Below are 26,754 nucleotides of genomic sequence, written 5' to 3'. Positions count from 1 at the left end.
TATGAGATAAACAACTGTTGATGCAGCTTCAACCCAAAACCCATGAGAAATACAAGAGTCATGCATAATGGTCCTCACAACTTCTAAGATATGGCAGTTTTTCCTTTCAGTGATGCCATTCTGTTGTGGACTATATGGACAAGTTTTTTGTGATTGAATATACTATGTTTTCAAAAAGTCTTGAAAATTATTTGAAAAGTATTCTCCTCTAGAGTTTGACCGTAAGATTTTTAATTTGGTATTAAACTGACTTGCAATTATGGATAAAAATGTTTTAAAATGGGAGAACACTTCTGATTTATGGTGCATAAAGTATATCTAGGTATATTGTGTATAATCATCAATGAACAAAACAAAATACTTATATCCCATTCTAGATAAAGTTGGAGCAAGACCCCACACATCACTATGACTGAGATAGAAATGTGCAGTTGTTTTATCTACTCGAGTCGAAAAAAGGCAAACTAGTGCTTTTATTCAAAGAACAACTAATACAAGATTTATTAATATAATTCAAATCAAGGGCTTTATTGAGCAATGAACCAGAATGAAACAAAATATCTAATTTATTTGCATTCGGATGACCGAGTCTCCGATGCCACATATGCCATTGTTTATTGAAAATAGAAAAAATAGAAGTCGGTGAAGAAAAGAAAGAAGCATCATGGTTTGGTTCTCAAAAGAAGCATCATGGTTTGATTTCTCAAACTCCAAGACAAACAAACGACCAATTCTACGCCCCTTCCTTGTCACTCTCTCAGTGCGTTAGTCTTGTATTAGACAACTATCACGAGAAAATTGAGCAGTATAACCATCATCAACTAGTTGGCCCACAGAGATTAGATTAACAGTTAATTTAAAAACGAATAGGACATTACGTACATAAAAAAATGTACCACGAGATAGAGAAATTGAGAGATTATTAGTATCAATAATATTCAGTTGCTCCCCATTAGCGGTAATAATCTGACTATTACCTTGGTATGGTTTAATAGATGCTGGACTTGTATGCATTCCAGTCATATGATTAAAGGCACTCTAGTCAATAAACCAAAGGGAATTTACACTAGGGGATATGTGAGAGTTCATACCAGATAAGCCCATCACAGATAAAGCAGAAGAGATAGCCATAGATATAGAGTTTTGTACTAACTATCGAATATCATCTGATGTCTGGGACATTATCATATTTGAGTCATGAATAGTGGTGGATGGAGGGGTCTCTACCTTTATTCCTTTGAAAGCATCATTAGCAGCTTGGTATGCCTTGTAAAAAGGTTTTCGTGTATCGAATGCTCGGTTGCCTCGTCGAGAAGGATGTCGACATTCTGTGATAATATGTCGAGCACGTTTATAATAAGTACAAATTTTTTTCTTCTTACACTTGGATGCTCTAAAGACCATATTCTTTACACTTGTAACATTGTAGAAAATATGGGTCCTTTTGTGATGATGTTCCTCTAGCCTGTTGAGCTACAAGTGTAGACTTTATATCCTTCTTCCCTCAATGGTGGCTTAGGTCGTGATTCGTGTTTCCTCACGAAGTAATTCATCGAGAATGACATCCATATTTGCTAATGTTTCGCGATTCAAAATATTAGCTCGAACAATCTCATAGTGGGGTTGTAACTTCATCAAAAGCTACATCACCTTCATGTCACCATTTATCTCTATTAAGCTCTTAATGCAACAAGCACTAGTGATAACCTTCAAGTTTATAGATTCATATTCTGTCAACAAGTTCATAAAGTCAACATACTATTCTTGAATAGTTTTCTCCCATTGGCTATAAGAAGACATATTATACTCAATTTAGAAACGTCTTGTAAGATTTGATTGCTGATAACGTTTTTTCAAATATTCTCACATTTATTTCACATTTATTTCATAGCATGAAAGCCTCACATTGGCCTTTCAATATCCAGATCGACAAAGCCAATGTTCCATGAGATAATTTTTGCATTGTTGATCTTCCATTGTTGGATATCTTTAGTATTGAGTATCGCTGGTTCAAACTCAGTGCCATCAACATACTTCCACAAACCTTTCTCTTCAACAAAATATTAATGGAATCGCCAATCGAGATAGTTTTTCCCATCAAGTTTTATAGCCAATGCATCTCCTTTGTCAGAAGCCATGTTTGAATTGTATCAGAACTCAAGAGTGTAGGTTTCTAATGCAAACTCCAAGACGCTCTCCATGGTCCCTATGGACCACCTCTTTCTACCCCTTTTTTTTTTAAAAAAAAAGCAACAAGAGAAGAAGGTAGGGTTTCTAACACAGGGTGTTGACGAGAAAGCCAATATGAAACCAGAACAGTTGGACAAGCTCGCAAAAATTGAGGGATGGCGTGAGAAGCATAAGGCCGAGACATAGATTTATAGAGGGATCGTAGCCTACAGCGCTTTGTGGGTCTGAAGGGCTGCATGGCTGTGAACCCTATTGTTAGCAGGCATACGAACACGACTTGCAGTGGCCAGCATCTTGAAACCCTGCAGCATCGTGAAACCTGAAGTGGCCAGCATCTTATGAATATGGATGGGTTGATTGTTAATGATGCTCCGTTGATGGGGAATTTGCAGAGCATTTATATGCAGGCAGTTAAGACATGCAACTGTAATGGACTTTTGTTTGGGTTGATCAATACAGAGTTTCAAAGGGTGAGAATAAGAGATTGAGGAATAAGGCTAAAAAGAAATACAATGGAATTGAGGAATATAGGGTTGTTGGGGTTTCTGTGAGGGACGACGATTCGGAGACAATGCATAGAGTTGGGGTTTTTGTTAAAAAAAATTGAACTTTGCAATAGGAAAAATTGACAGAGCTTACGAAGGTAAAGCCAAGAACGAGAGAGATGATTGATACGGCAAAGGAACAGATTCAACTCTTCCACAACTATGGACGAACGCACATGGACCACAATCAAGAGAGAGACGATGCTCTGATACCATGTTAAAATTCCGAATCCTCTATATATGGATTAATTGTCAAGAATATACAAAGTCCCATATAAATATACGGCTAAACAGTTATTGATAATGACTAACTAATCTAGCTTTATCAAGAGAGATATCTACATCAAATACAAGATAAATTAAAATTAAAAATTATTCTCAGCTATCTCACCTTACCTCTACAGCTACAGATGCATCCGTATGCCAACTGCACCCTATATTTTATGGTGGATGGGAAAATTTGGAGTGGGCGAAACACCCAATGGAACAAAATATTTTCAAAATGAGGGATCTTACTATAAAATATATTGCATTAATGCAGAAAAAGGAGTAATGTCATTGAAAGTGATTTGATAAATAATTTATTATATTTATTGTAGAAAAATGTGTACTATCGTTCAAATGGATCATAAAGTTGACAGTAAATTTGTTGTAAAACTCCATTATAGGAAGAATGTAAGAAGGCCTTTTTAAAATTTTAAAATTGCCCAAATATTTCTTGTTAAAATGCAAAATTAACCATATTCTTATTCTAGGTGAAATTTGTCCCAACTCTTTTTGGGGGAATGTCGACTCCACAGGAAGAAGCATGGAAGGCGTGATTTTTTTGTTATTGCATCAGTCCCCCTTGCCTAGTTTGTTTTAGGGTTGGGAAACCTTCTCCAAATCCAGGAGCAAAAACCTACAACAATAGAAAAATCCAACGGCTAGTTATTGACAGTTGAACTAGCCAAATAAAGAGATTTAGAACGACTGAATGAGAGGGATAAAAAACCTATTATTTAAATCGATATTTCTCTTTCTGCTACAACTTTTCTCTCTATTCTTGGCATCTATCTCTCTTTATGAACAACCTATTCCATTAAATTATTCCATATAGCTTATTTTAAAAATCAAAATTCTTAAGCTAATGCAAAAATAAAAAATAAATTGAGTTAAAAGATCCATTTATTTCCATGAATTGTATTTTAAACTTCATTTTGACTATCAAATGACTTTAATAGACAACAAACACTCATGTATAAGACAAATTTGTAGGCTTTATATATTGGGTGCGGTTTGTAGAGAGCCTAGGCCATAAACAATTAAATTAGAGCCTATATAAACTTTTCCCTTATATATTTTTAATACAATAATAAAAAACTATCTGTAGTTGTTACTATCTTTTTTAGAACTAAAAAATAAAATTTTAAAAAATTATGGCGTTTTTTTTTAAAAAGTTATAGTGATTTTTTTAAAAAAATTTAAGCCGAAACCGGCCCATTCTGCAATCAGAATAATAGAACCACCGAGTCGGTAAAGTTGTGGCCGAACCGGTTCAATAATACGTATTTTAAAGTGCCATCTTACACTCAAAACACCGGTCGCACAAAGGCGTTGGTGGGCCACACGTATATGGGTGGAATACTAAAATAATGAGTGCCCAAACTACTTGGGGCATTATCGGAACTTGAGCATAGGAAATAGTATCTCCATATATAAAAGCGTTTTTTCCTTCACATCCACTCACACAGAAGGCGTCTTCTAGATTTTTAGGGTTTTGCTTAATAGCGTTTCTGCAACCTAAGGTTGGCCGCCTCTGCTATCTACACTCCGCCTCTGCTATCTACACTTAATCTTACTCCTCTTTAGCTCTTTTGAGATCTTTATTATCCTCTGTTTTGGCTATCTTCTGTAGCTGATCCTCTGTTTTGGCTATCTCTTGTAGCTTGTTTTGTGGAAGTTTTCTATTCATTTAGCGGAATTAACAGTTTCTATTGCTTGGTATTGTTTTGTTGCGGTTTTGAGATGTATTCTTATTTGTTGGAGTTAGTTTCCTGTGTTTTTTGATTTTGTGAATCGCTTTCCCCATGTTTGAAATCTGGTTTTGTTGTCTATGGTTTGGTTTACTAGTGTTTAGATCGGGCCTTGGTGTACAGTTAAGTTCTTTGTCATTTGTGGAAACTGTAGTTCTTGATAGTTTTATATTTGGTTTCCCCTTGCTTTCGGTGAAACACTGTGGGATTGTTTGGTTTGATGCCTTTGAATTTTATTGCTTTTGAGTTATTGATTTTTATCTCTTTTCTCTCTCTCTTTTTTTTTTTTTCTGAATAATCTCATAGCACCTACCTGATGATGATCCTTGAGATGAAATTTGTGGACTACTAAATTTGAATTATGTTGAAGATATTTCTCTACTTGACTTCCAGTATGTTTAATTTTTTTTGTTTTGGCTCACATGAAATAATAGGTGGTTTGAAGTTTGTCCTAATTTTTTGGATTCAGTATCCAATGTTTGCAGTTTGATTTTAATTTTCTCCCATGTTTCTTTGTGGTGTTTTGCATACAATAAACCTGGTTATCATTAGATGGAAACACTTAAAGTTTGTCATGGTTATCAGTAGATGGAAACACTTAAAGTTTGTCATTAGCATGTTTGAGTAAATGGGTTTCATTAAATACTTATTTTTTGTGAGATCTACAATTTTGAAGAATTATTTGTCATTTAAACACATGTGATGGCTTTTGTTGATATGTATAATGCAAGATCAGTACATGGTACTATGGTAGTGGGCATTGCCTTGCTGATATGGTTTTGGTCTTAAGAGTGGATGTAAAGAATTCCAGGGAGTTATTGTACAGGTTCCATATACATCTTCCGGGGAATATTATCTCTTAACTATGAGAAGAGGTTGGAAGTCATACTTGTTTGAACATTTGGAACATAACTAAAAGTGAATGCACGAAACTCCATCCTACAGATTAAATAATTTTTGGGCCTACCTAAACGTTGAGTCTTATGTGATACTGTCCTGAACTATATCTACAACTCTTCTTTTATTATTTGACTTCTTTGAAGATTAATCTTACAATAAATTGTTATGAGAAATATCTATATTATGTATTTTTAGAAGTTAGGAAGTCAACTGTGAGTGTGAATATTGAGGAAGAATTGCTTCATGTGAACTTGAGAAGAAGTAATCTGGCAGACATAAGCAATATTGAAGAAAAGAATATTGAGGAAGGACTTGCAGTTGGTAATGTAGCACAATATGGTGGCCATGAAAGTTTTGTGGCTTAAAAAAGTTGAGTTGTGGAAATATTACAGAATTAACTAATTGAAATAGTGTGTGAAATGATTGGGTCTAATGCAAGTCAAAGACAAACATATGGTCAACTGTAGCAGCTCGGAGGAACTGAAATTTACTGCAAGCTGAAGGCACACATTTAGGAATTAAGATGACTTACACCCCTGTGCATTAGGAATTTTGAAACACCATTAGAAGAATGGGATATGTTAGTGTTAAAATGCTTCTAATTTGTGGTACTTCGAGACTGAGTTTGGCCATAATATCTACAGCAATTTGTCCCATATTTGGGACAAACGTACAAAATAAATTAGCATGATTCGAGCAATTGATTATTTGTGATTTAATGTCTTCGTGATAATTCTTTATTTCTACCTTTTTTGGATGACCTATAGCACTATCTGTTTTTATTTTCTTTAATTAGCTTGCTTCAAAAACACAACCTTGAGGTTGTGGGAACAAGCACCATTTGGTTGAGCTATGGGTTGATAATATCAATCTACTTTTTGCTGGAGAATTCTGCATTTCCTCATATTTTCATGGAAGCTTGTGTAGAATGAGTTAGCTTTTAAGCATACAAATGCATTTCATGGGCAGAGTACATTATGACTTAAAATATCAGGAACTTTTGCTTGATGTGTCCATTTGACTACTAAATGTAGTAAGTATAATGATATATATGTGCAAAAAACATGAGGAAATATGCATACAGAATTTACAAAAAAGGAATATGATGTTTACAACCTGAGTCATGCAGCAACCCATAATTATTATTGGGATGGATCGTTATTGCAGTGCATATTATGATTAAGTTTCTCCAAATTATATTGGGTGGCATTTTTGTTGTTTAAGACCCCATACTGGAAGCAACCAATTCTGTTATATCTTCTTTAGCTATATTAGTTGTGGCTGTACGTTCCCTCCTATTTTGTTTCTTAGACATTTACCAGGATCTCCAAACTTAGGTATCGATCCTGCTCTCTGGTCCTGCTCCAGTACTCAATTAGGGATCTCCATGGCATTTGGATCCCCAGTGTTTAGGGCTCAGTCTTAGCCAACCGATGGGGCAACAAGAGGCTAAGAAGATCATTCATGTGGATCTTAGATTCTATCAAACTCTCTCTTTCTCTCTCGTGGTTTTGGATGTTGTAAAGTGTAAAACTGCAAATAAAGCAACTTGTTATGCTTTTGGATGCTGTGCAAGTGTAAAATTATAAATGAAGCAGATTTTTATCAATATAAAATTAGATTCCTTGTGTTGTTACTGGCTTTTTTGTTCTATATTATGAGATTATTGTTACATTAATTACATCTCAAATGAAATTTAAAAGTTGTTTATTAATTGAATAAAATCAAATTCATAAATAATTGCGTTTTTCTTTGTGCCCTTTTTTTATCGCATTCTGTTGGATTATTAGTTTTTTGTTTTTAATAAAATTTCTATTTTTAAAAAGTTATATTTATAAATTAAAAATTATGGAATGTGCTCCCTACCTGGGGAGGTTCTGTCATGTGTTGATCCATCGCACTCGCCCTAGCCCCTCTCTCAGCCATGCTCCCTCACGATGCAACTATACTCTTACACGTACTTCTATGTTTGATCCACAAGCAATGATTCAAAGTTAATTCCCCCCCACCCACCCACACACCAAAAAAAAAAAAAAGGAAAAAAAGAAAGAAAGATTTGAAAATGAAGATGTGTTTTTTTGTTGGGTATGATGAACAAAACAAGCAGCAGGAGTGTACAGTTCATTCTGTGAAGCAATTTGATGTTTGTGGAGTGTTATATTAGATGAAGCAGCTCAATATGGCTTACAAGTGACCATGAAAAAACGTTTTCTGTAATGAAGAGCTTTGTTGTTGCATGTCGCGAAATGTATCAGCATGCTGATATGTATTAGCATGAGCAAGCACTGGTCCTGACCATTGTAATTGATCATTGTGTCCATTATATTGGCCTTGGTGGCCTAGCATTTTTGAAATTTAAAAAAATATAGCCATTACAAGAAACAAGGCTACCATTCCACTCTTTTGAGTCAAATATTTAATATATATGTTATGCATCACCACTGTTGGTGTGCCATTTATATGTTATTTTTCTGGATAAGTTACCTATGCATCGTTTTTATGTTGTACAAATATATTGTATGATACTGAAATGAATATGAAATTCCAAAATGTTGGCAAGTTTAATGCAAGACGTATAACCTGTGATCATTATTTCTGATTTCTTTTCTCTTTGAGTACATTCATTCACACATAGCATATGTATTTATGTGTGTTTGTCTTGTGAATACACACATAAACTATGTCTAACTTCATAAGATGCAGTTCCACCTTGCCCAAATGTTTGTCTTGTGTTCTGACTGCAATCCACATCGAATGTTAAACTTGCCATAGAAAGGAGTTGTTTCATATTTGGTTAACTTCAACATATTGCTGGGGGTTCTAATCATGGTGATCTACAAGTGTTTCGATGTGTAATTGCATATCTAATTTTTAAAAGATTAGATGAATCACATATATGCATGTGGTCTTATGCTTTGTTACTCATGGATTTTGGGGAAGCTTCTCAGTTTCAAGCTTTATTGTAGCTATTTGTGACATGGGGGAAGCAATGGAGTATCGCTGCTTTATTGGGGGTCTATCATGGTCAACATCTGATAGGGGTTTGAGGGAGGCATTCGAGAAGTTTGGCCATCTTGTTGATGCAAAGGTAATATTTGTATATGTTTGAATGCTTCACTTGCTTCCCTTTTATATGTTTAAAGCTGTCTTCTTTTAAATCTCTTTGAATTGATGTTCATATTTGCATAAATTGCTTCACCTCTCTCTCTGCAGGCCCTTAGGGAACTGAACTTCATGCAATCAAACTACTATTATTCTGAATAATGTTTTATAAGTTGCTGGATAGTGCCTTGGTAGCTGCTTGCTCAGGCAGGCACATCAAACACATAAATATGCATATATTTATTTCATTTCAAGGTGTCCCATATGCATATATATACTCCCCAAACATTCATATATGCATGTACATGTATATATGGCATACATATATGTGCATATATTGTATATAATTCACAAATCTATGATTTCTGTATAAACTAATGAATTACATAATTTGTATAAAGTATATGTATAATCAATTGAACATTGAATTTTGAAAAGGAAAATTGTAAGGTTTGAAAGGAACAGGGTAATGTTGAATCACATTTGACACATGTAATTGTGAGATGTAACAACCAAAACATTGTTATGAAATCTGGGATGCAGAGTCGATGTACTAGGGTGGTCTGATGCTCATGCACCTCATTGCGATCTTGATGTGGTTTGCATCACTTCCAATGCGGTCAATAGATTTAAAAATTTAAAATTATAAAAATATGAGTATATAACGAATAACATGAACATATGATAGTAGGCATATAATTTAGTCTTTATCTCTAATATATCTGAATCTAAGTTGCTGATAGGTTGATAAAGAGTAGCAAAGGCATTTTTTATCTTTGTTCTCTAATGCAAATAATATGTAAAACAAATTGGTCAATCCCGCTCATTAAAGTAAATAAAACACAAAAAAAAAAAGTATTATACCAAGTTACCAACTAAGCATTTAAAACATAAAATAACATCTCGCAACTAACTGTAGCAAAACCCAAAATCCCAAATACTAGTCTAATTGTCTTAAAAGTAATTCCCAAAAATCTCATGAACTTTGTTGCCAAAACCCAAAATGCCAAAGAGACTATATAACTTGCATCCAAAGCTGACGTTGTTGAGCGTCAGAACATAGCACAAAATCAACTCGAATGATCACCCAAAGATTCCATACACTTCGTTGAAAATTGGGTGGTTGGGGTGTTGGGTTGGTTTTGGAGGTGTTGGTGTTATACCCCCTCCCAAACTCTTTTCCCTTCTTTTCGGTGTGGGGGGGACTATACTGCCTAGCTTGTGGGCATTATTTTCTCTCATCAGCAGGATGCCCCTATGCGAATACTCGGGCTATGCACGGCCTATGTGGATGCATCATGCTAGCCCGCACAGGCAGGCATATGTTATGGGCGAGGCGTCAAATCTCATAATGCTTAACAATGGAAACCCCCCTACTGAATTTTGTACCCTCGAGCCATGGGCTGCCTGAGACAGTTGCCTTAGCTGGGCCACGCCAAGGTACCTCAGGATGCCATGATTCTGAAAGATCTCCAATTTACAAATCAATGCCATTGAACAATGCAGTAGTTGCCACTCATGTTAGAGGCTGGGGCCATACCATTTTTCTTGATATGTCTCATGAATCTAAATATTGAAACTCAAACATTTGGTATGATTGCATTCCGTGGTTGTCTGCTAGTCATATGAAATGATGTGTTATATCATTCCAATTTTTTATCTTTTAAAGTAGTTGATAGATGTGGGTCTCCAAAAGTTCTTGTGAAACATAGAGAAAACAGGGAGGGAGGGGACTGGATTTTGATGCTGCAGGTTTTTAATAATAGAATGATCTTGTAGGGTTAGCCTCAATTTTGATCTAAACACTTTCCGGTATTTAAGGGCAACAAGCAGTCAAAATTCATAGTAGCTGAGTTTTTCATCAATATGAGATGACCGCCTGAAGTTTTTCGTTGTTAAAACAATAATATCTTGATTTGAATGAGAAAGGTTAAAACATGGGCTAGGGAATAACAGAAATGGATTAGTTGTTAATCCATGATATGAACCTGGTACATTTTTGGCTGATGGAGGTAGAAAGTTTCTTAAGGTCCTGTTTATGTGGATCATTGAATCACAAGGTATACTATTTTCTCTCATGTCCACTGGACAATATTTTTAACAAGTGTTTGGTCTGTCCTGGCGCGTCTTATTTAAAAGGAAAATTGTTTGATGCGGGCTGGACCGCATTTCTACATGTGCGGTCCAGAAATATAAAGCATCCATCTTAAAGATGGATGCAAATATGTGGTCCATCTAAAAACAAATGAAACTAATGGTCCAAATGTTTTCTAAATCAAATTATTATTTCCAGTTTTTAAAATTTATTTATATTCATGATCTTCGTGTTAGAGATTACATATCCTTAAAAATTAAGTCCAAAAATCCATCTCAAAAATAGATTTTTAACAAGTGTTTGGTTTCGATGCATCAGTAAAGGTCTTATTTTATTGGACCATTGATAAAGTTTTGAGTGTTACACATTAGCATTGGACTAGTTGATAAGCTGTTGTACTAGTAAGTTCCCTTAAACTGGATGGGTAAATGGCAGACTGGTTGCATCCAAAATAAACTATTACTGGCTAAAGCTTCTATTTGTAATTTTTTGAGGTACTTCACATGGTCTAAATACATCTTTTACCGGGCCCTCAGATTTGAGCTGTTCATCTCTTCTAAAACTTTTCCCTTACCCTACAAATTGTGTGATGGGACTTGTCCGAGACCAAATACAACTTGGGACTATAATTTTTTTTTGAAAAAAATAGAAAATTTGTAAAAAATGTGGAAATGTCCTACAAAGTTTTTCTTGGATGATTTACATTATTTGGAAAAGCTTGGCGAGCGTTTTTTTGCCACAATTACTATTTTTACATTTTTTTGTTTTTGGATTTGTTTAAAATGTCCCAAATTGTTTTAGCTTTTAAAGTTGTTTTGGGTTCCATTTTACTTTTACTACATCTTTTCTGTTTTTCATATTTTCCTTGTTTTTAGGGCCGTTTGGCCTTGTGCAGGCTCAGCTAAGTAAGTTCCCTTGGCCCCTCCCTGGGCTGAGGCAAATCCCAGCAGATTGCCTACAAATGATGCCATAGACCCTACTGTTAGATGTGTAGATTATTTGTGTAGTTCTTTTTTTTTTGAGGCCTTGTCAAGAAACATGTGCCCTACTTTTACTTGAAAGAGATGAATTTTGAGGGTTTGTTGCCGTCTCGGTTATTGCATTTAACTGTGCTTGCGTTGCCTGGCATAGGTTGTTGTGGACAGGTATTCTGGGCGCTCTCGTGGCTTTGGGTTTGTGACTTTTGATGACGAGAAGTGCATGGAAGAAGCCATAAACACAATGCATGGTTTAGAGATAGATGGCCGAGCTATCACTGTGGATAAAGCTCAGCCTCAGGGTGGCTCTGGGAGGGACCGTGATGGTGATCGCGATCGGGACCGTGGTGGTCGTGACCGTGGATATGGTGGTGGATCACGGGGGTCTGGTGGTGGTGGTGGTGGTGGTGGTGGTGGAGGAGGGTGTTACAACTGTGGAGAGCAGGGCCATTTTGCAAGGGAATGCCCAAGTGGTGATGGTGGATCAAGAGGTGATAGATATGGTGGTGGTAGGGAAGATAGGTATGGTGGTGGTGGTAATAGCCGTTATGGCCCTGACCGTGGTAGTGGGGATCGCTATGGTGGCAGGAGCAGGGATTCAGGTAGTCGTGGGGGTTCAGGTAACGATCGTTACAATCGTGACCGCTCGGGCCCATATGAACGACCTGGCCATGGTGGTTTCCGTAATTGATCAAATCAGTGGTGAGTAGTTTTTCTTGTGTGTTTTTGGATTGGCGAGTAGTTTTTCTTTTGTGTTTTTGGCTTAATATTGGTGGCTCTTTTTGTTGAATTAAATATCTCTTTTGCAGTTATGAACCAATGGAGTTGCTAGATAGTTGAGACTTGGTCAATCAACCTTATGGACTTTACAGAAGAGTGTGCCTTTTCTTTTGTTGGGGCATCTGCATTCAATGAGATCACCTTGGAGACACCTTAGTGACTTTACACTTGTGTTTTGGATGCTCTTACATTGTTTGATGGGGATGCCCAATGCCTGTGCTTGGTTTACATGCTTGATGATGGGATTTGATCTTTTTGAATTTGAATGCTATTGTTGCTGCTCGACTCTCAGTTATGGTTGTGTTATTGCAAGGATGTGCTGTTTGGTAAGTGCTATCCTCAACTCAGTGAGAAATATCCCTTTTTCCAGTTGAGGATAAGAGGCTTTCTTCTTGCATGAAAAACACCTTTTAGCATAACATGGTCAAAGATATACCTGGTAAAATTTATATCTTTTTTACCTTCTTACATGTGCCATTTACCATTCTCCTTAGAAATGGTATTAATTGTGTTAATGTTTTGGCAGGCTATTTATTGGCCTTATCTTTTTGGACGCATGGTTAGCAATCCTTTATCTAATTATGCACCTCTATGGCACACTCAGTTATTGTACTTGAATTTCTGAAACCTTTTGGGAACTATAAGGTTCATGGTGCATGGGTTCAACATTGCCAATTTCATGGAGGCAGTTCCTTTTGCCTAAATCATGGTCCTTAAGTCTCTTGCAAGCTTGCGAGGTTTATATCCTGGTTCTGTTTGTTCTACTTTTGTCCTTGCTGGAGAAGAGGTTGCTGTTTGTTTTCCGGTCTCTTGGTCTCGGTAGCTGCATGGAATAATAACATGGTCGTGGTAGAAATCTCCGAAGAGATCCATTGTTCTAAATGTGTTCTAGCATGATCATGATGTCTTTCTAAGCATAGCTGAATTTTTCCCCTTTAAGACTTCTCACAAAAACACATGCAAGAGCTCCTTTTATGTGCATTTTCTTTGAACATAGTCATGTTGGAACTCATTGACTTGGTCCACTTGGGAGAGATAACGAAATGCTTCAGTAACTGAAACTTGCATGCACTGCTACACTGAAGCATCTTGGATATCGTTTGGGTTGGCAAGCCCTCTTATGCATCGGGTTCATTATCTTTAGTGCCAAAATTTTGAGATGAACATATCAGCAATCTATGTTCGCGGTGTTCAGGCCTTCGTAAAAGCAAAATGTCAAGTCCTTGGGTGATCTCAAGTCACTCCTTTCAGTTAGTTGAATTTGGACACTAGGTTCAGTATCAAAGCTGGTTTTATTGTTCAGTGGCTTTGTGAACTTGTTTGATTCTACTATGGAGTGCTCGATGATTTTGTAGGCCACTATATATGCCTTGAGTTGTACATGTACAAAGCTTATTTATTTGTTCATGGCTGGGGAAATAGTTCTTCTGGTTGTGTTCAAAAGAATCGAGGTTAGCAGGTGGTGCAACAATTATCTGTTTGTTTTTTTCCTGAGAACTTCCAGAGGTTTAGACATAAATGCAATAAGTTGTTTACTGTATAGTATAACCTCTTAACCTTTTCTTACCAATGTGGCGTGTACGCTGCTCGTATTTTCCATGCATCTTTCTACCTTGCTGTTGTGTTGTGTTGTGGGAGCTATTCTTTGTAATTGGAATGCATGTACTTGCTTTTAGCTGTTAAAAGTGTTAATTTCACTTGTTCTCTCAATAAGGAGCAAGTATTTAAATTTAACTTCAAAAGTTTCTCCCTCTGCTTTAAGTCGCTATTCTAATTATTCATATACAAATGAAACAATCCACGGCTCGTTTTTATAGCTCCGGTGTTTCACGGATTAGCAGCAGAGTGAGCTGCTTTGAAACCCATAAGCTATCACGGTATACCGTCCATGTTTTCACTTGCAGCAAGCTGCTGCTAAGTGACGACTGCAAGATAAAGCTTTAGTTGCTTTGGATACCTTAAATCGGTTTTGAGAACTCTGCTCCCTTCTGCATGCATGTTGCGGCAAGCCTCTCTCAGTTGGAAGTGGCCGCTCTATCTCTCTTTTTATTTCATCTGTGTGTTTTTTTTGGTGGTGAGGAAGGGAACACCTGCATTTCATAAAGCATAAACAATACAAACAGCTTCGTACATACACAGGCAGGACACTCAAAATATGCACCTATTTACAAGTTGCCACACCCCACCCCACCCCACCCCATCATATCCGACGAGAGCCAACAAATTTCATCTTTTCCTTGTTTCCAAAACATCTAACACTATAACCAATTCCTGAGCTAGCGCACGTTCATCATTCATCAGTAGTACCATTCTTCTCCTTGTATCCATCCTTCTCCTTGTATGCATGCCTCGCCTGAAAGAATTGCTTTCATCAGCAAATCTATCCATGACTTCTTCCCATAACATCTTAGAGTCATTATTTGTTATCAGCACATTTATCCATAACTTCTTTCCAGGGTTCATGGCACTCTTTTTTAACCCATTTGGTAATCGAATTTCCTTCCACTACCAACTTAGCATCAAACCGGTGGTTTAACCCATTTGGTAACACTCATGGAATTTCTTTCCACTACCAACTTAGCGTCAAACCAGTGGTTTAAAAACCCGATTGGTGATCGAGCATTTCAAAAACCCATCCGGATCGGTGAATCCAGATCGAAAATCTGTCGGATTAAGCTTTACAAAAAGTTCAAAAAAATTATTAAAATTTGTTATAAATGTAGTTTTTTAAGAATCCAATAAGAAATCGGGGTAATACACATTATTAACTTTCATTTTTATATTAACTTTCATTTTTTTTATCAATATATGAATATTGAGATGTGTATTTTTCTGTATGAATTTATTTTAACTATTAAATTACATCACACAATAAAAATCATGGAATTACTATGGATGAAATATATAATCATACATGGACTACAATAAATAATGGTTTTTTGACAAGAATTTCGTAGTTTTTTTTGACAAAAACCTTCTATTTGTTTACAAGAAATGTTTGTTGTATTATATATATTTTTTTTAGCAAGAACCTTTTTTTTTTTTTGACAAAAAATGCTTAGTTTTATTACTTTTTTTTTTTTTTTTTGATAAGAACTTTCATTTTTTTTTTTTTGACAAGTACTTTTTATTACTTTTTTTTTTTTTGACAAGAAAAAGAAATTTGTCGAGAAAAGGATTGATAAGAACCTTTCATTTTTTTTGTTTTACAAAAAACTTTTTATTTTTTTGATAAGAAACAAAATTTGACAAAAAGCAAAATTAATAAGAACCTTTCATTTTTTCTTTGTACGAGAAACCTTTTATATTTTTGACCCTTACAAATAAATAAATTTATAATATTATAGAATTTAGAAATATAAATTTGTAATTATATTATAGTAAGATTAGAAAAATAAATAACTATCATACTTGCAATGTGGTTTGGGCTGGTGTTATTTTTTTTCTTAAAATGTCCTATAGACTAGGAATTTTTTTTAATGGTCACTAGACTTGTATAAATATTATTTTTTGTTGTTCCAATATCCTATGAATTAGTATTATTTTTTTCTTTTTAATCTCTATTAACCAATAACCTAATGCGTAATATCTAATAAAAAAGTTAGTTTTTATAAAAAAAGCTTAATTTAATTTTGATAATGGCCTTTATTAATGTAAAGAGGCAATAGACAACAACAAATTTGCCCCACATCGAATGGGGGGTCCTGTGTGCTATAAATGTTGGGAACCATGCATGATTTTTTCAATAAAAAGAGGCATCAATAAAAACATCGGAACCGCTTGGATATGCAGGATCACGTTTGGAGCGGGTATCACTGATATCCAATCCGGATTGTCCCGATTCCGGATCGAATCGACAATTTTTAGAACACTGCATCAAACTGTTTTACAAGTTTAAGATCTTGCAGCAATGGCTAACCCCCCACCTCTTCTTGTTTTCCGAGTTTAAAACCTTGCAGCAATGGCTAACCCCCCACCTCTTCCTGGACAACCCAGTGAACTCCCATTAGAATTGAATATGATATTACCCTTCATGAGGACACACCCAGACCTTTTTCATCACTCTCATACAGTACCTATTCATACACTTTTTGGAGTGCTCTATCCGAGTCACCTATCGGTTTCTTAAATCACTGGCACGGACATTATAAACCATGCTTGGGAAACTGGCTTTTAAAAGAAGAGTGCATCAGTTTCAACAATTGAACAAGTTCTTGATGGAAGGCGCGCGATAACTTTCATAAAAGACATCCGCGCTTGCAATTTTTGAGTCATCCTAAGATAATTATATTTGTCCTTTTGGGAATTGAGAAATTCGTCTTTCTGAGCGGCATGCATGTTAGCCGGCATTTGTAGATTGGTGGCTTCAACAAATGGGCATGCGGTGTGATTCTTATTTCGTTGAGCACCAGCCTAAGTGATCCTTGAGTGCTATAATGTCGGGTTATGTTCTCACCCAGTCCTAAACCAACATTTTTTTAAAAAAATTGTCGCTCTTAAATGGGTAAACTTATCGCTATTAAATGGGTGTGAAGTAAAAAATTGTTTTTTTTCTCTAAGGATGCAGTATCTACAAGCACCAGGCTTTATGAAGACCAAGCACGTCTCACCTCAAATCCTTATCTAGAAAACAGTTTGGGCATATAAATCACTATGATGGCTTTAAAATTAAATTTTAATACCAAATATCAAATTTGGAACTAAAAATTGCACAGATCTTGTTGATATATGAACACTTATTTTTAAGGGGAAATAGATGGTCTAGATAATGTATTCCAATATATACTACTTTTAGAGCTTTTGTTTTTTGACAAGCGCACAAAACTTTTATTCAATAAAAACTACCACGATTACAAGGATAAAGCATAAACAATCAACCGATAAACATGAACACTATTCTTAACTGCCGCCCGATTGTTAGTGCCGCCCAATCGTTACCGTCGCTCGATTGTTAATTGTCGCTCGATTGTTATTGCCGCCCGATCATTAACTGCATCCACCGTTAGTTAAGCCTTTGCAGAAAATTTCACAAAATTTTGGCAGAGCTTCCGCATGAGGGTTTGAATCACAAAAAAATCCCCTACGCCAAATTAATTGAAAAGTCAGGTCGGCGCATAGCACGGAGTTGTGACTAAAATTAAAGGGGAGGGATTTGTTTTCTTCCTTACTCGTCTTATGGCCGCAAGGTTCGCTATACTGAAAAAACGATGATAGAGAGGACCAAGCGGCGAGGGGAATACGTTCTGATCCCACTTGTTGGGGTCACCCACTTAGAACCCTCTCGCATGAATGCGGATATGCGCTGCGGAACCAGGATATATGAGACACAAAATATGTCAAAGTCGATATGTGTGTATATGAGTGGAAAAATATACAATAAGATAAATAAATAAATAAATCTTATTGGGACTGAGATATACATGGTTCACCTTTTTAGGCTACGTCCACAGGAGAAAGAGGCGAATCCACTCTTAACTCAAAGGTCACAATAGTCTTCTACAAAACCAACTTTCTTGGGATCATCGATTTCATCTAGATACTTCTCTCTCTCAGAAAATGATAACTTTATCTCTTTGAGGTTTTTCTCTTTCAGAGACTTTTTTTTTCTAGAGAGCCTTTCTCTCTCTAAAAGAAAACATTCTCTCTTTTTCTTCCCTTCTCCCTCTTTTCTCTTTGAACAAAAACAGAAGACTTAAGAAGATGATCACTGACTCTCATTCATCTTCTTCTTCTCTCTAAGAAGAAGGGTAACTCTCTCTCTTCTTCTTTTTCTCTCTCTCAGAGAAGGATAACTTTTTCTCTCTTCTTCTTTACAAAAGAAGGCTTTCAGTATCTCTGATACATCAAGAAGAATTTGCCCAAAGTGGCTCAAGAGAGGTGCATCCTAAAATGGTCGAAGAGATGTGGCTTTGATTAAACCAACCAAGAGGTACCAAGAAAAGGCTGTCATGTGATTCTCTTTTGTATATTGGCCCATGGATAACAACTATAGTTAGAAGTGTATCCTATAATTTCTTAAAAATGAGGTATGTCTTATATCTCTATCTTCTTTTATAAAGAAGATATGATGAATACCTTTTTATATATGTGAGATTCTATTTGTGCGGGAGGGTAACTTAGTCAACAAGTTAGTTTTTTCCATTTTCCCAAACCGCCCCTCTAACAATATAACAATTCCATTGATATCCTTCCCTCATGGGATGGGACACCCAACATGGGTAACTCAAAAATATTCTTTTTTAAAAAATGACCTGAGCATATGACTACATGAATACCCAATCGCTCATATAGATGACAACAACATGTTGCTTTGTTCTCAGTGTTTCTGAATATGACCATGTGAGTTGGGCGATATACCCCATATTCTTTCAAACTAAAAGTGCATACAACCTTATTATCCTGTTGCACTTCACAAGTAAGACTAACGGCTTTCATCAAATCTACCTGAAAGAAGTTTAAAAAGATAGTTGGGGTATTAATTTCAGACATCTGCTTCCCTATGCGAGAGGCAGTCTATTTTGTTATGAGATTTAAATTGCAATATTTTCATCATCAAATTTTTTGTCAATTAATTCTTGTAGTTTTCCTACAAATATAGTTAAGTTGAATCCACATATGTCTTGATTTCCTTGTTTAAGGCGTCACTTCTTCCACTTGTCCTATTGCCATCAAAGAAGCAATTTTGTAAATATATGTCTATCCACTGATGTCGAATTTCATACAAGGATCGCAACCATTCATTATTCATTAAATCATATTTTTCTATCATTGTTGTTCATCAAGTTTTAAATTCCTTTATGGAATGCATTTGTAGAAGTCTGCACGGAAGGATGGATATTTGTAGTTAACTTGTGTCAGTTTTGCTCAAACTTTTGAGTAATATCATAATACACATTTTTAGGGCCATTGCCATGTCGTGGTTGATGACTATTGAATTGGGTTGACACCATTCATTACCTTGGGTCACTTGTTAATAGCCAAGTCAAAAGCTCCTCATTTTCTTTTTGAAGCCAAAAACATCCAAAGATTATAGTTTTGGTGTAGCGCCTCACTCCTAAAATTAGGGCGCATTGTATTTGATAGTTTTGTACGTGGTGTTGAATATAATAGAATCCCCAAATATAATAGAATCCTAAAATTAGGGCGCATTGTATTTGATAGTTTTGTACGTGGTGTCGAATATAATAGAATCCCCAAATAACTAAAAAACAATCATCAATTTCGCATCAATCCAGAGTACATCGGTTAGGTGACCACCTTCATAAACTTGCATTATGTATATAAATGTCAGGTCCGCTGCAATCTTAGTAGCAAAGAACTCCATTAACCCTTCCATATCCGCTACTATCAACTTTGATTTTTTTTTTTCTGGCTTCTATAGATTTCATTCCTGCAATCTAGTTCTATAAAAGGGAGAATCTTTGGTCCTCTAGCTTGAGTACTCTAACACTTTTATTATCTTTAGTGTAGTTAATCCACATGGGTTATACATATGGATCATATGTCTAATGGGCTCCAGAATCTGGCGATGTGACAAACGAGATGGACTTCGGAAGTTGAAGACATGAGTTTGTTCTCTATTGTGCTTTACAATGATCCACATACCATCTTCATTTGTTCTTTATTCATAATAAGGCTTTGTACCCCATCCTTGTTTTGGGCCATGACTGATTCCCCTCATATTTCTTATGTCGATAACATTCTTTTAAACATATATAATCAAGTGCAATGAGTGATTCATATTTTCTTGAACAACAGGTCGAAAAACACCTAACACTAAAACCCAATTTTTCATATTTATTATAGAAATCAAATGCTGCTTCATGGTATTCAAACTGCATACCATCTTTTGGGACATCATCACTAAATTCAAGCCTAAGAGGATCAATCATGTTAGTGTCATTTGTATCATATGTATCTTGATCTACATGAAATTTACTGCTACCTTCACTATCCAAATCAATAATATCCATCTTTTCATTGTAACAACTAAAATCATTATAGTCCACCTCCATTGTGTAATCCTCAATAGGAGTTTTTGCCTTCATACTTGTCTTTGTCCCACTAGCAATTAAATTAGTTCCCATCTCCAAGTCAATTCTACGGGTCATGTCCATTCTATTTTATAAACTATAACATTTAAGGAAAAAATAATTAGAAGATTTATTGACCTACTTTAAATCATATAATAATTCATAAAACCCCCAAGCTATCATTAAATACATTTCTCTTACTACAATATTGGTATCACTACTCTTATTATTCTTCAGCATTCTATTATTACTCTATAGTACTACCGGTATTACTTAAAGGTTTTTCTTTCATATTAAACAATATTATCAAAACTATAAAAATTTAAATCAAAATCTCAGAAAAGTGTTAAAAAGAACTTGTAGATGGTGCTACTAATGATAACATAAAATATCTATAAATATACATTTGTGATATTTGCTATGATATAATTTTGAAATCATTTAAAAACAACAAATACATATTCAATCCTCATTTTGGAAAATACTTATTTTTTTATTATAGGAAATTAGATCTTCATTAATTAAAGGCTAAAAAAAAATTACAGAATCCATGACTAAAGTCTCAGTCAAGGCAAAACCACCTTTAAAAAGATAATCGGCCACAACATTGCCCTCATGAAACACATGCAAAAAGGAAAAAGCAAAGGGCCTGGATAAATACCAAATATGTATCAAAGAAGACCTGAATTCCATTGCACCAATTAATGATATTCATCGAGTCTTCTTCTACCACACAAAAGTGACCCACCCTTCTTTCCACAAAGAGTTTTAAATCATGAAGTAAGGCCATCATCTCTGCATAGTTAGCTGTTTTTCCCACAACGATTCTGCATAAGAAAAAACAACATTAGCATTCCAATCTCTCATTGTACTTTTAAAACCAGTAGGCCTTGGATTCCCAAAGGAGGGGCCATCAAAATTAAGCTTAAAGGTCCATTCCAATAATGGCATCCATCTACCATTCGGTTTGCTCTTGAATGTGCCCATTCGGAAAAGATTTGCTAAGTTTCTCTTAACATCCACTTCTAGCACATCAGACCCCACTTTCATCATAGAGCAAGAGAGCCAAATAGAATGTAAATTTTTTTCAAGGACTCTCTCCATAAGCAGGTAGATACGATCAAACACTCAATGATTCCTTTCCTTCCAAACTTCCTACAAAATCAGACCCCTCACAATCTGCCAAATAACCACTCCAGTTTTGGGAAGCTAGTTGATCGACAAGTTTGAGATAACCCCTACCATCTCCGCAGGCATCACCATCGTGACCCCCAGTTTATCAAAAAAACAACGCCATATTTTAGAGATTAAAGAATAATGAAGAAACAGATGAAGACCTGTTTCAGCATCATCCTTACACAACAAGCAAATATTAGGCAATATCCTACATCTTTTGATGAAATTTTCAATAGTGAGTACCTTATCTCATAGAAAGGCTTGAACCTTCAAAGGCAATGACCATTTCCAAAGGGTAGCAATTTTAGGCAAAGACCATCTCCAACGGTCATGGAACAAAAGCTTATACATAGACTTCATCAAATATAGCTCATCTGAATCAATCTCCCAGATAACTACATTTGAGGCATGCTGTGGGATATAGACTTCTTGAAGAAGAGATAACAGGCTCACATACTGTCGAAAAAGATGCTCAGAGATCCTATTATAGGGCAAAACAATATTCCAAAAAACCTGGTCTCATATGCATTCATGATGATCAACGACAACAGTATTGGGGTTATCCATACGCTGAAAAACTGATGGAAAGAGATATTTCAATGGAGAAGACCCCACCCATTTATGGTGCCAAAAGGATATATTACGCCCATCACCCAGACACCAACAAATATCTCTATGTATCAAGGATTTGCAAGAATTTATGGACCGCCAACAATATGATATACCCTTAGTGCTATTTCGCAAACCAACCCACATTTTTAAATCTATCCTCACCGTACTTGACAACAATAACTTGATACCACAACTGGTCTGTTAGCTTCAGGCTTCTCCACCACCATTTACAAAGTAGAGCCTGGTAACCAGTTTGATTCTTCTTATACCTAATCCACCCTCCTTCCTAGGTGTGTAAACTCTATCCCAATGCAAAAGATAGAGCTTTTTTGAATTTTCAAATGAATCCCAGAGAAATTTCTTGGCCACCCTAGTTGGAATCTACAAAAAGGACATCTAATAAATAGGTTAGTTAGAAACATTCTTTAATCAGGGTGATCCTACCTCCAAAAGATATATATTTGTATTTCCACAGATCAAGCTTGACTTGTATTCTTTGGATCACTTTATCCCAAACAACCAAAGGTAATCGACCGCCTGATATTGGTCCCAAATACATAATTGGGAAGCTTTCCACCTTACAGCCCATCTTCGCAGCAATCTCCGAAAGCAAAGTCTCACCACAATTAATACCTACCACAATAGACTTATCAAAATTAACCTTGAGCCCCAACGCCACTTCACAGAAGCTCAGGAAGGTTGCAATATTAGCCAATTGATCAGGCCTAACCTTACAAAAAAACATAGTATCATCAGCATATTGTAAATGCGAGACACAAGGATCCCCAATGGGCAATTGGAAACCCACAAAATGACCGCAAGCTACAACACTGTGCAGAAACCAACTGAAACATTCTGCATAAATGGTGAACAAGAAAGGGGATAGGGGATCACCCTGCCGAAGCCCCCTGGAGGCTCGAAAAAAACCAGTCAGCTCCCCTTGAACAGAATACAGAAGTGAGAAGATGACAAGCAACCATAAATCCAACTTCTCCACTTATCACCAAAACACATTATTTTTCATGATTTCTAACAAAATGCCTCATTCCACCATATCATAAGCTTTTTCTATATCCAATTTAATCACTACCCCTGCTTCACCACTCAGAATTTTGGAATGAATGCACTCCTGAGCAACCAGGACATTGTCAATTATCAATCTATCATTGATGAATACAGACTGAGGGCCTGTGATGGTGTCAGGTAGGACTATTTTAAGTCGTTTCTCTAACACTTTGGCAATAATTTTATAAATGATTGAAAGCAAACTAATGGGTCTTATATCACCAAGGCTTGCAATAACTGATTTTTTACGAATAAGCGCTATATAGGAGGAATTAACCCCCCTGAATAGCTCACATCTTCTCATAAAATCACAGATCATATCCAACACCTCACTACAAACCAAATTTCAAAATTTATGAAAAAAGAAGAGGGGAAACCCATCAGGGCCCGGTGCCTTATCATCAGGGAGGGCAAAAACTGCTTTCTTCACTTCTTCCATGGACACTTCCTTCTCAAGCAAAGCTACCATACAAGCCGACATACGCTTAAAACCCACTCTGGCTAACCGTGGGGTAACCTCCACCTCCGTTGTAAAAGCTTTTTTGAAGTGGTTAACCACCGCATCAGCCATCTCATTGTCATCCTTAGGATCAGTTCCATTAATCAAAAGCTTAGAGATATCATTCTGACGTCTCCTAACATTTGCAATAGTATGGAAGAATTTAGTTTTTAAATCACATTCTTTCAACCATTTGACCCCAGGTCTTTGTTTCCAATACATCTACTCGATCCTGCGAAGCTCCTGTAATTCAATTGATTTAGAGCATCTCTCCACCATCTGCTCCTCAAAGAGAACTCTTGAGATCTGGACGCAAGCATCCAAATCGGCTAAACACTTTACAGCGTGATCAATTTTATGTTTCACATGATATCTCTTATCACTCCACCAAACAATAAGCTTGTGCTCGACTCTTAAAAGCTTTTTAGGGAGTTGAAAATCAACAAAGCCAAAAGAGATAGAGTTCTCCAATGTACTTTTAATAATATCCACCACACCTTTTGCAGCCAGCCACCCAATTGGAAAATACTTATTGGCGGTCAATTGTTTGTTGTTCATATAGTTTATTAAAGAATCATCACTAGCTATCACCACAAGCTAATTACATCTTTTACATGTCTAAAGAAAAAAAAAAACGTTGAAAAAGTTCTTGAAAAGAAAAACAAAAAAATCATTTTCACTTTGCATATAGATGCACCTACATTAAGCTCCAACCAAAACGAAATATACAATAAAAAACTAAATTCAAAGACTACAAACAAAACCGAAAAATAGGACACCCCTCTTCCAGATTTGCTTCATATAGAAAAGTAAAAGGTATTGAAACTACCATCGCTTCTCAATATCGTCAAAATGAACGATAATAAAATACTAAGGGGAACAAAAAAAATGCAGAAGATGAGTAATTTTTTCAATGTTCTTTAAAATGTAAGTTCCCAGTATCTTTATGAATGACCAAAAAATCTTGGTCCTGGTTGATTAAAAAATCATAAAACAAATACACATAAGAAGCTAAACCATAGTGAAAACAAATTAAAGATTTTGTAATTACTTGATTTTCAAAGGGATATTTAACAAAATTAACGTTTTTCAGTATATTCTCTCTAAGATACCTCAAAAAGAAAGGAGGGCAACACTTTTAACATTTTCGAACCAACAACACAAACCAAAACAAAGAATTAGGGTTTTTCTTAGTTGGTTATTTAAAGAATTTTGATCCCGTGTTTCACATTTTCAAAGAACAATTGCATTGCGAAACCCTACTAAGAGGTAAAAAAAAAGAACAAAAAAAAAAGGAAAAATTGAATAAAATCCCCAAAATGGACTTTCTGCGCAATTTACCCCAACCTAAATTTTCTTAGCAACGTTTTTTCCAAAACCATGTTTTCTAGGATATACCCCCAACTCAAAAAAAAAGAAGAAGAGAGACTAAAATACCATTCTCTTACCTCACACATTGACCATGGTGGTCCGACATTTCACAAATGCGGTCCGAAACTTCACCATGGCAGTCCGATGCTTAAGTCACTGATTTGGATCGGTCCGACACTTCACCATAGCGGTTCGGAGTTTGGAAGAGGCGGTCCGACATTTGTTTTTGGATTAATGAGCGGTTCGGCGTTTGTGAACTACGGTCCGGCAAAATTGAAAATTGTCTGGAATAGGTGGCCCAGCAGTGTACAGTTCTAGTCCAGCAGAATAGATGGGTCCAGCAATATACAACCGCAATCTGGCGTTTCCTTTTATTGGGATTCGAAAATGATTTGTTATGTACAGGAAGGGTATTTTCTTCAAAAAAATGAAATTTTTGTATTGAGGGGGGGGGGGGGGGGGGGGTTATTTGTTATAAAACTTGATTTTTGAAAAAAATATGCTAAGAAAATTAGGGCGGGTTAAGTATTTTTGAGGGTTTTATGTAATTTTCCAAACAAAAAAAATTAGGGGGTTTTATTACCAAATAGGTACAATTTTTATGTAAATTACCATGACACCCTCACTTCAGCGGCCCTTTTTTTTACTTTCCATAACTGTCTGCCTATCAACACTGGGCACGAGGGAAATACTTCTTTATACATTGTATATAGTCTGCTCCCGAGGAGCTTAATGTGCATCTACTTCCCCAGTCAAAACAACTAGCTATACTGATTTTTTAGTCTAAAATTTTGTGAACGATGTAGCAATTACTAGAAGATTATTTTTAAAATAAAGATTGAATTTTGAGTTTCGTGGCACTTAGATCTAGCCATTCAAAAATGGTATTTTTTTCTAGTATATAGAGATTTTATTTATGAATTTCTTTTTGCTGAGAATATTCTATAGGTTGTCGAGTTTATATCCCTCAACCAAAAAGGTATCCCTAGCATTATTTTAGTTGAGGGAGTAAATGGATAGTGTTCTCCAATGGGGAGTAAATAGTTATAAAAAGCATTTGAAAACATGTGTATTTCTCTCCTATACTTTGGAAACCATATAGTCCAATCGCCTAGGTTTTAAACGGGAGGACGAACGATAATTGTGATGTCCTCGTCCTCAAAGTAAACAATCTTATTGCATGCTTTTCGATATTTGAAACTCCCATTTCCATTGCAGTATTTATTCATAAGCAATTGTTATAATGTGCATGCATCCGTTTCTATGTAAACTAAGCCCCCAAAACGAGCATGTGTGAGCCACTGAACAATTCTATCCCTTTGGATGTATTCTAAGAATTGCACATTACAATGAGAGAGAGAAAGGATGGGCGACGGAGGCCTAGGGGTGATAAC

The 26,754-nt window shown here is 35.9% G+C and overlaps 2 protein-coding genes across 2 annotated transcripts; one reads left to right on the top strand and one right to left on the bottom strand.

Moving 5' to 3' along the window:
* The first annotated feature begins 4,461 nt into the window (after nt 1-4,461).
* ATRZ-1A (RNA-binding (RRM/RBD/RNP motifs) family protein with retrovirus zinc finger-like domain-containing protein) lies at nt 4,462-12,895 on the top strand. Its single transcript, XM_011628823.3, has 4 exons — nt 4,462-4,522; nt 8,617-8,738; nt 11,979-12,526; nt 12,634-12,895. The coding sequence occupies exons 2-3, from the start codon at nt 8,628-8,630 to the stop codon at nt 12,513-12,515; spliced, it is 648 nt and encodes a 215-aa protein (XP_011627125.1). The 5' UTR covers nt 4,462-4,522; nt 8,617-8,627; the 3' UTR covers nt 12,516-12,526; nt 12,634-12,895.
* Nucleotides 12,896-22,632: 9,737 nt separating this feature from the next.
* Nucleotides 22,633-24,547, bottom strand: LOC105421442 (uncharacterized). Its single transcript, XM_011628874.1, has 5 exons — nt 24,216-24,547; nt 23,868-24,125; nt 23,477-23,771; nt 22,931-23,155; nt 22,633-22,806 (listed from the first exon to the last, which is right to left on the bottom strand). Exons 1-5 carry the CDS (start codon nt 24,545-24,547, stop codon nt 22,633-22,635), a joined length of 1,284 nt encoding a protein of 427 aa, XP_011627176.1.
* Nucleotides 24,548-26,754: the final 2,207 nt, after the last annotated feature.

The sequence above is a fragment of the Amborella trichopoda genome, chromosome 11 (assembly GCF_054954075.1).
Source record: "Amborella trichopoda isolate Santa Cruz 75 chromosome 11, AtrichopodaSantaCruz75HAP2 v2.0, whole genome shotgun sequence".
Classification (NCBI taxonomy): domain Eukaryota; kingdom Viridiplantae; phylum Streptophyta; class Magnoliopsida; order Amborellales; family Amborellaceae; genus Amborella; species Amborella trichopoda.
Note: the sequence above shows the minus strand (reverse complement) of the source record. Positions and strands in the feature narration are given on the sequence as shown.

What these genes read in the sequence shown, in the direction of transcription:
- ATRZ-1A (XM_011628823.3), top strand. Translation starts at nt 8,628, where the DNA reads ATGGGGGAAGCAATGGAGTATCGCTGCTTTATTGGGGGTCTATCATGG. An exon ending in GCCATCTTGTTGATGCAAAG is followed by an intron (nt 8,739 to 11,978) that starts GTAATATTTGTA and finishes TGCCTGGCATAG; the next exon opens with GTTGTTGTGGACAGGTATTC.
- LOC105421442 (XM_011628874.1), bottom strand. Translation starts at nt 24,547, where the DNA reads ATGAACAACAAACAATTGACCGCCAATAAGTATTTTCCAATTGGGTGG. An exon ending in CAGGAGCTTCGCAGGATCGA is followed by an intron (nt 24,126 to 24,215) that starts GTAGATGTATTG and finishes TGCAAATGTTAG; the next exon opens with GAGACGTCAGAATGATATCT. An exon ending in TAGAAAAAGCTTATGATATG is followed by an intron (nt 23,156 to 23,476) that starts GTGGAATGAGGC and finishes TTTTTTTGTAAG; the next exon opens with GTTAGGCCTGATCAATTGGC.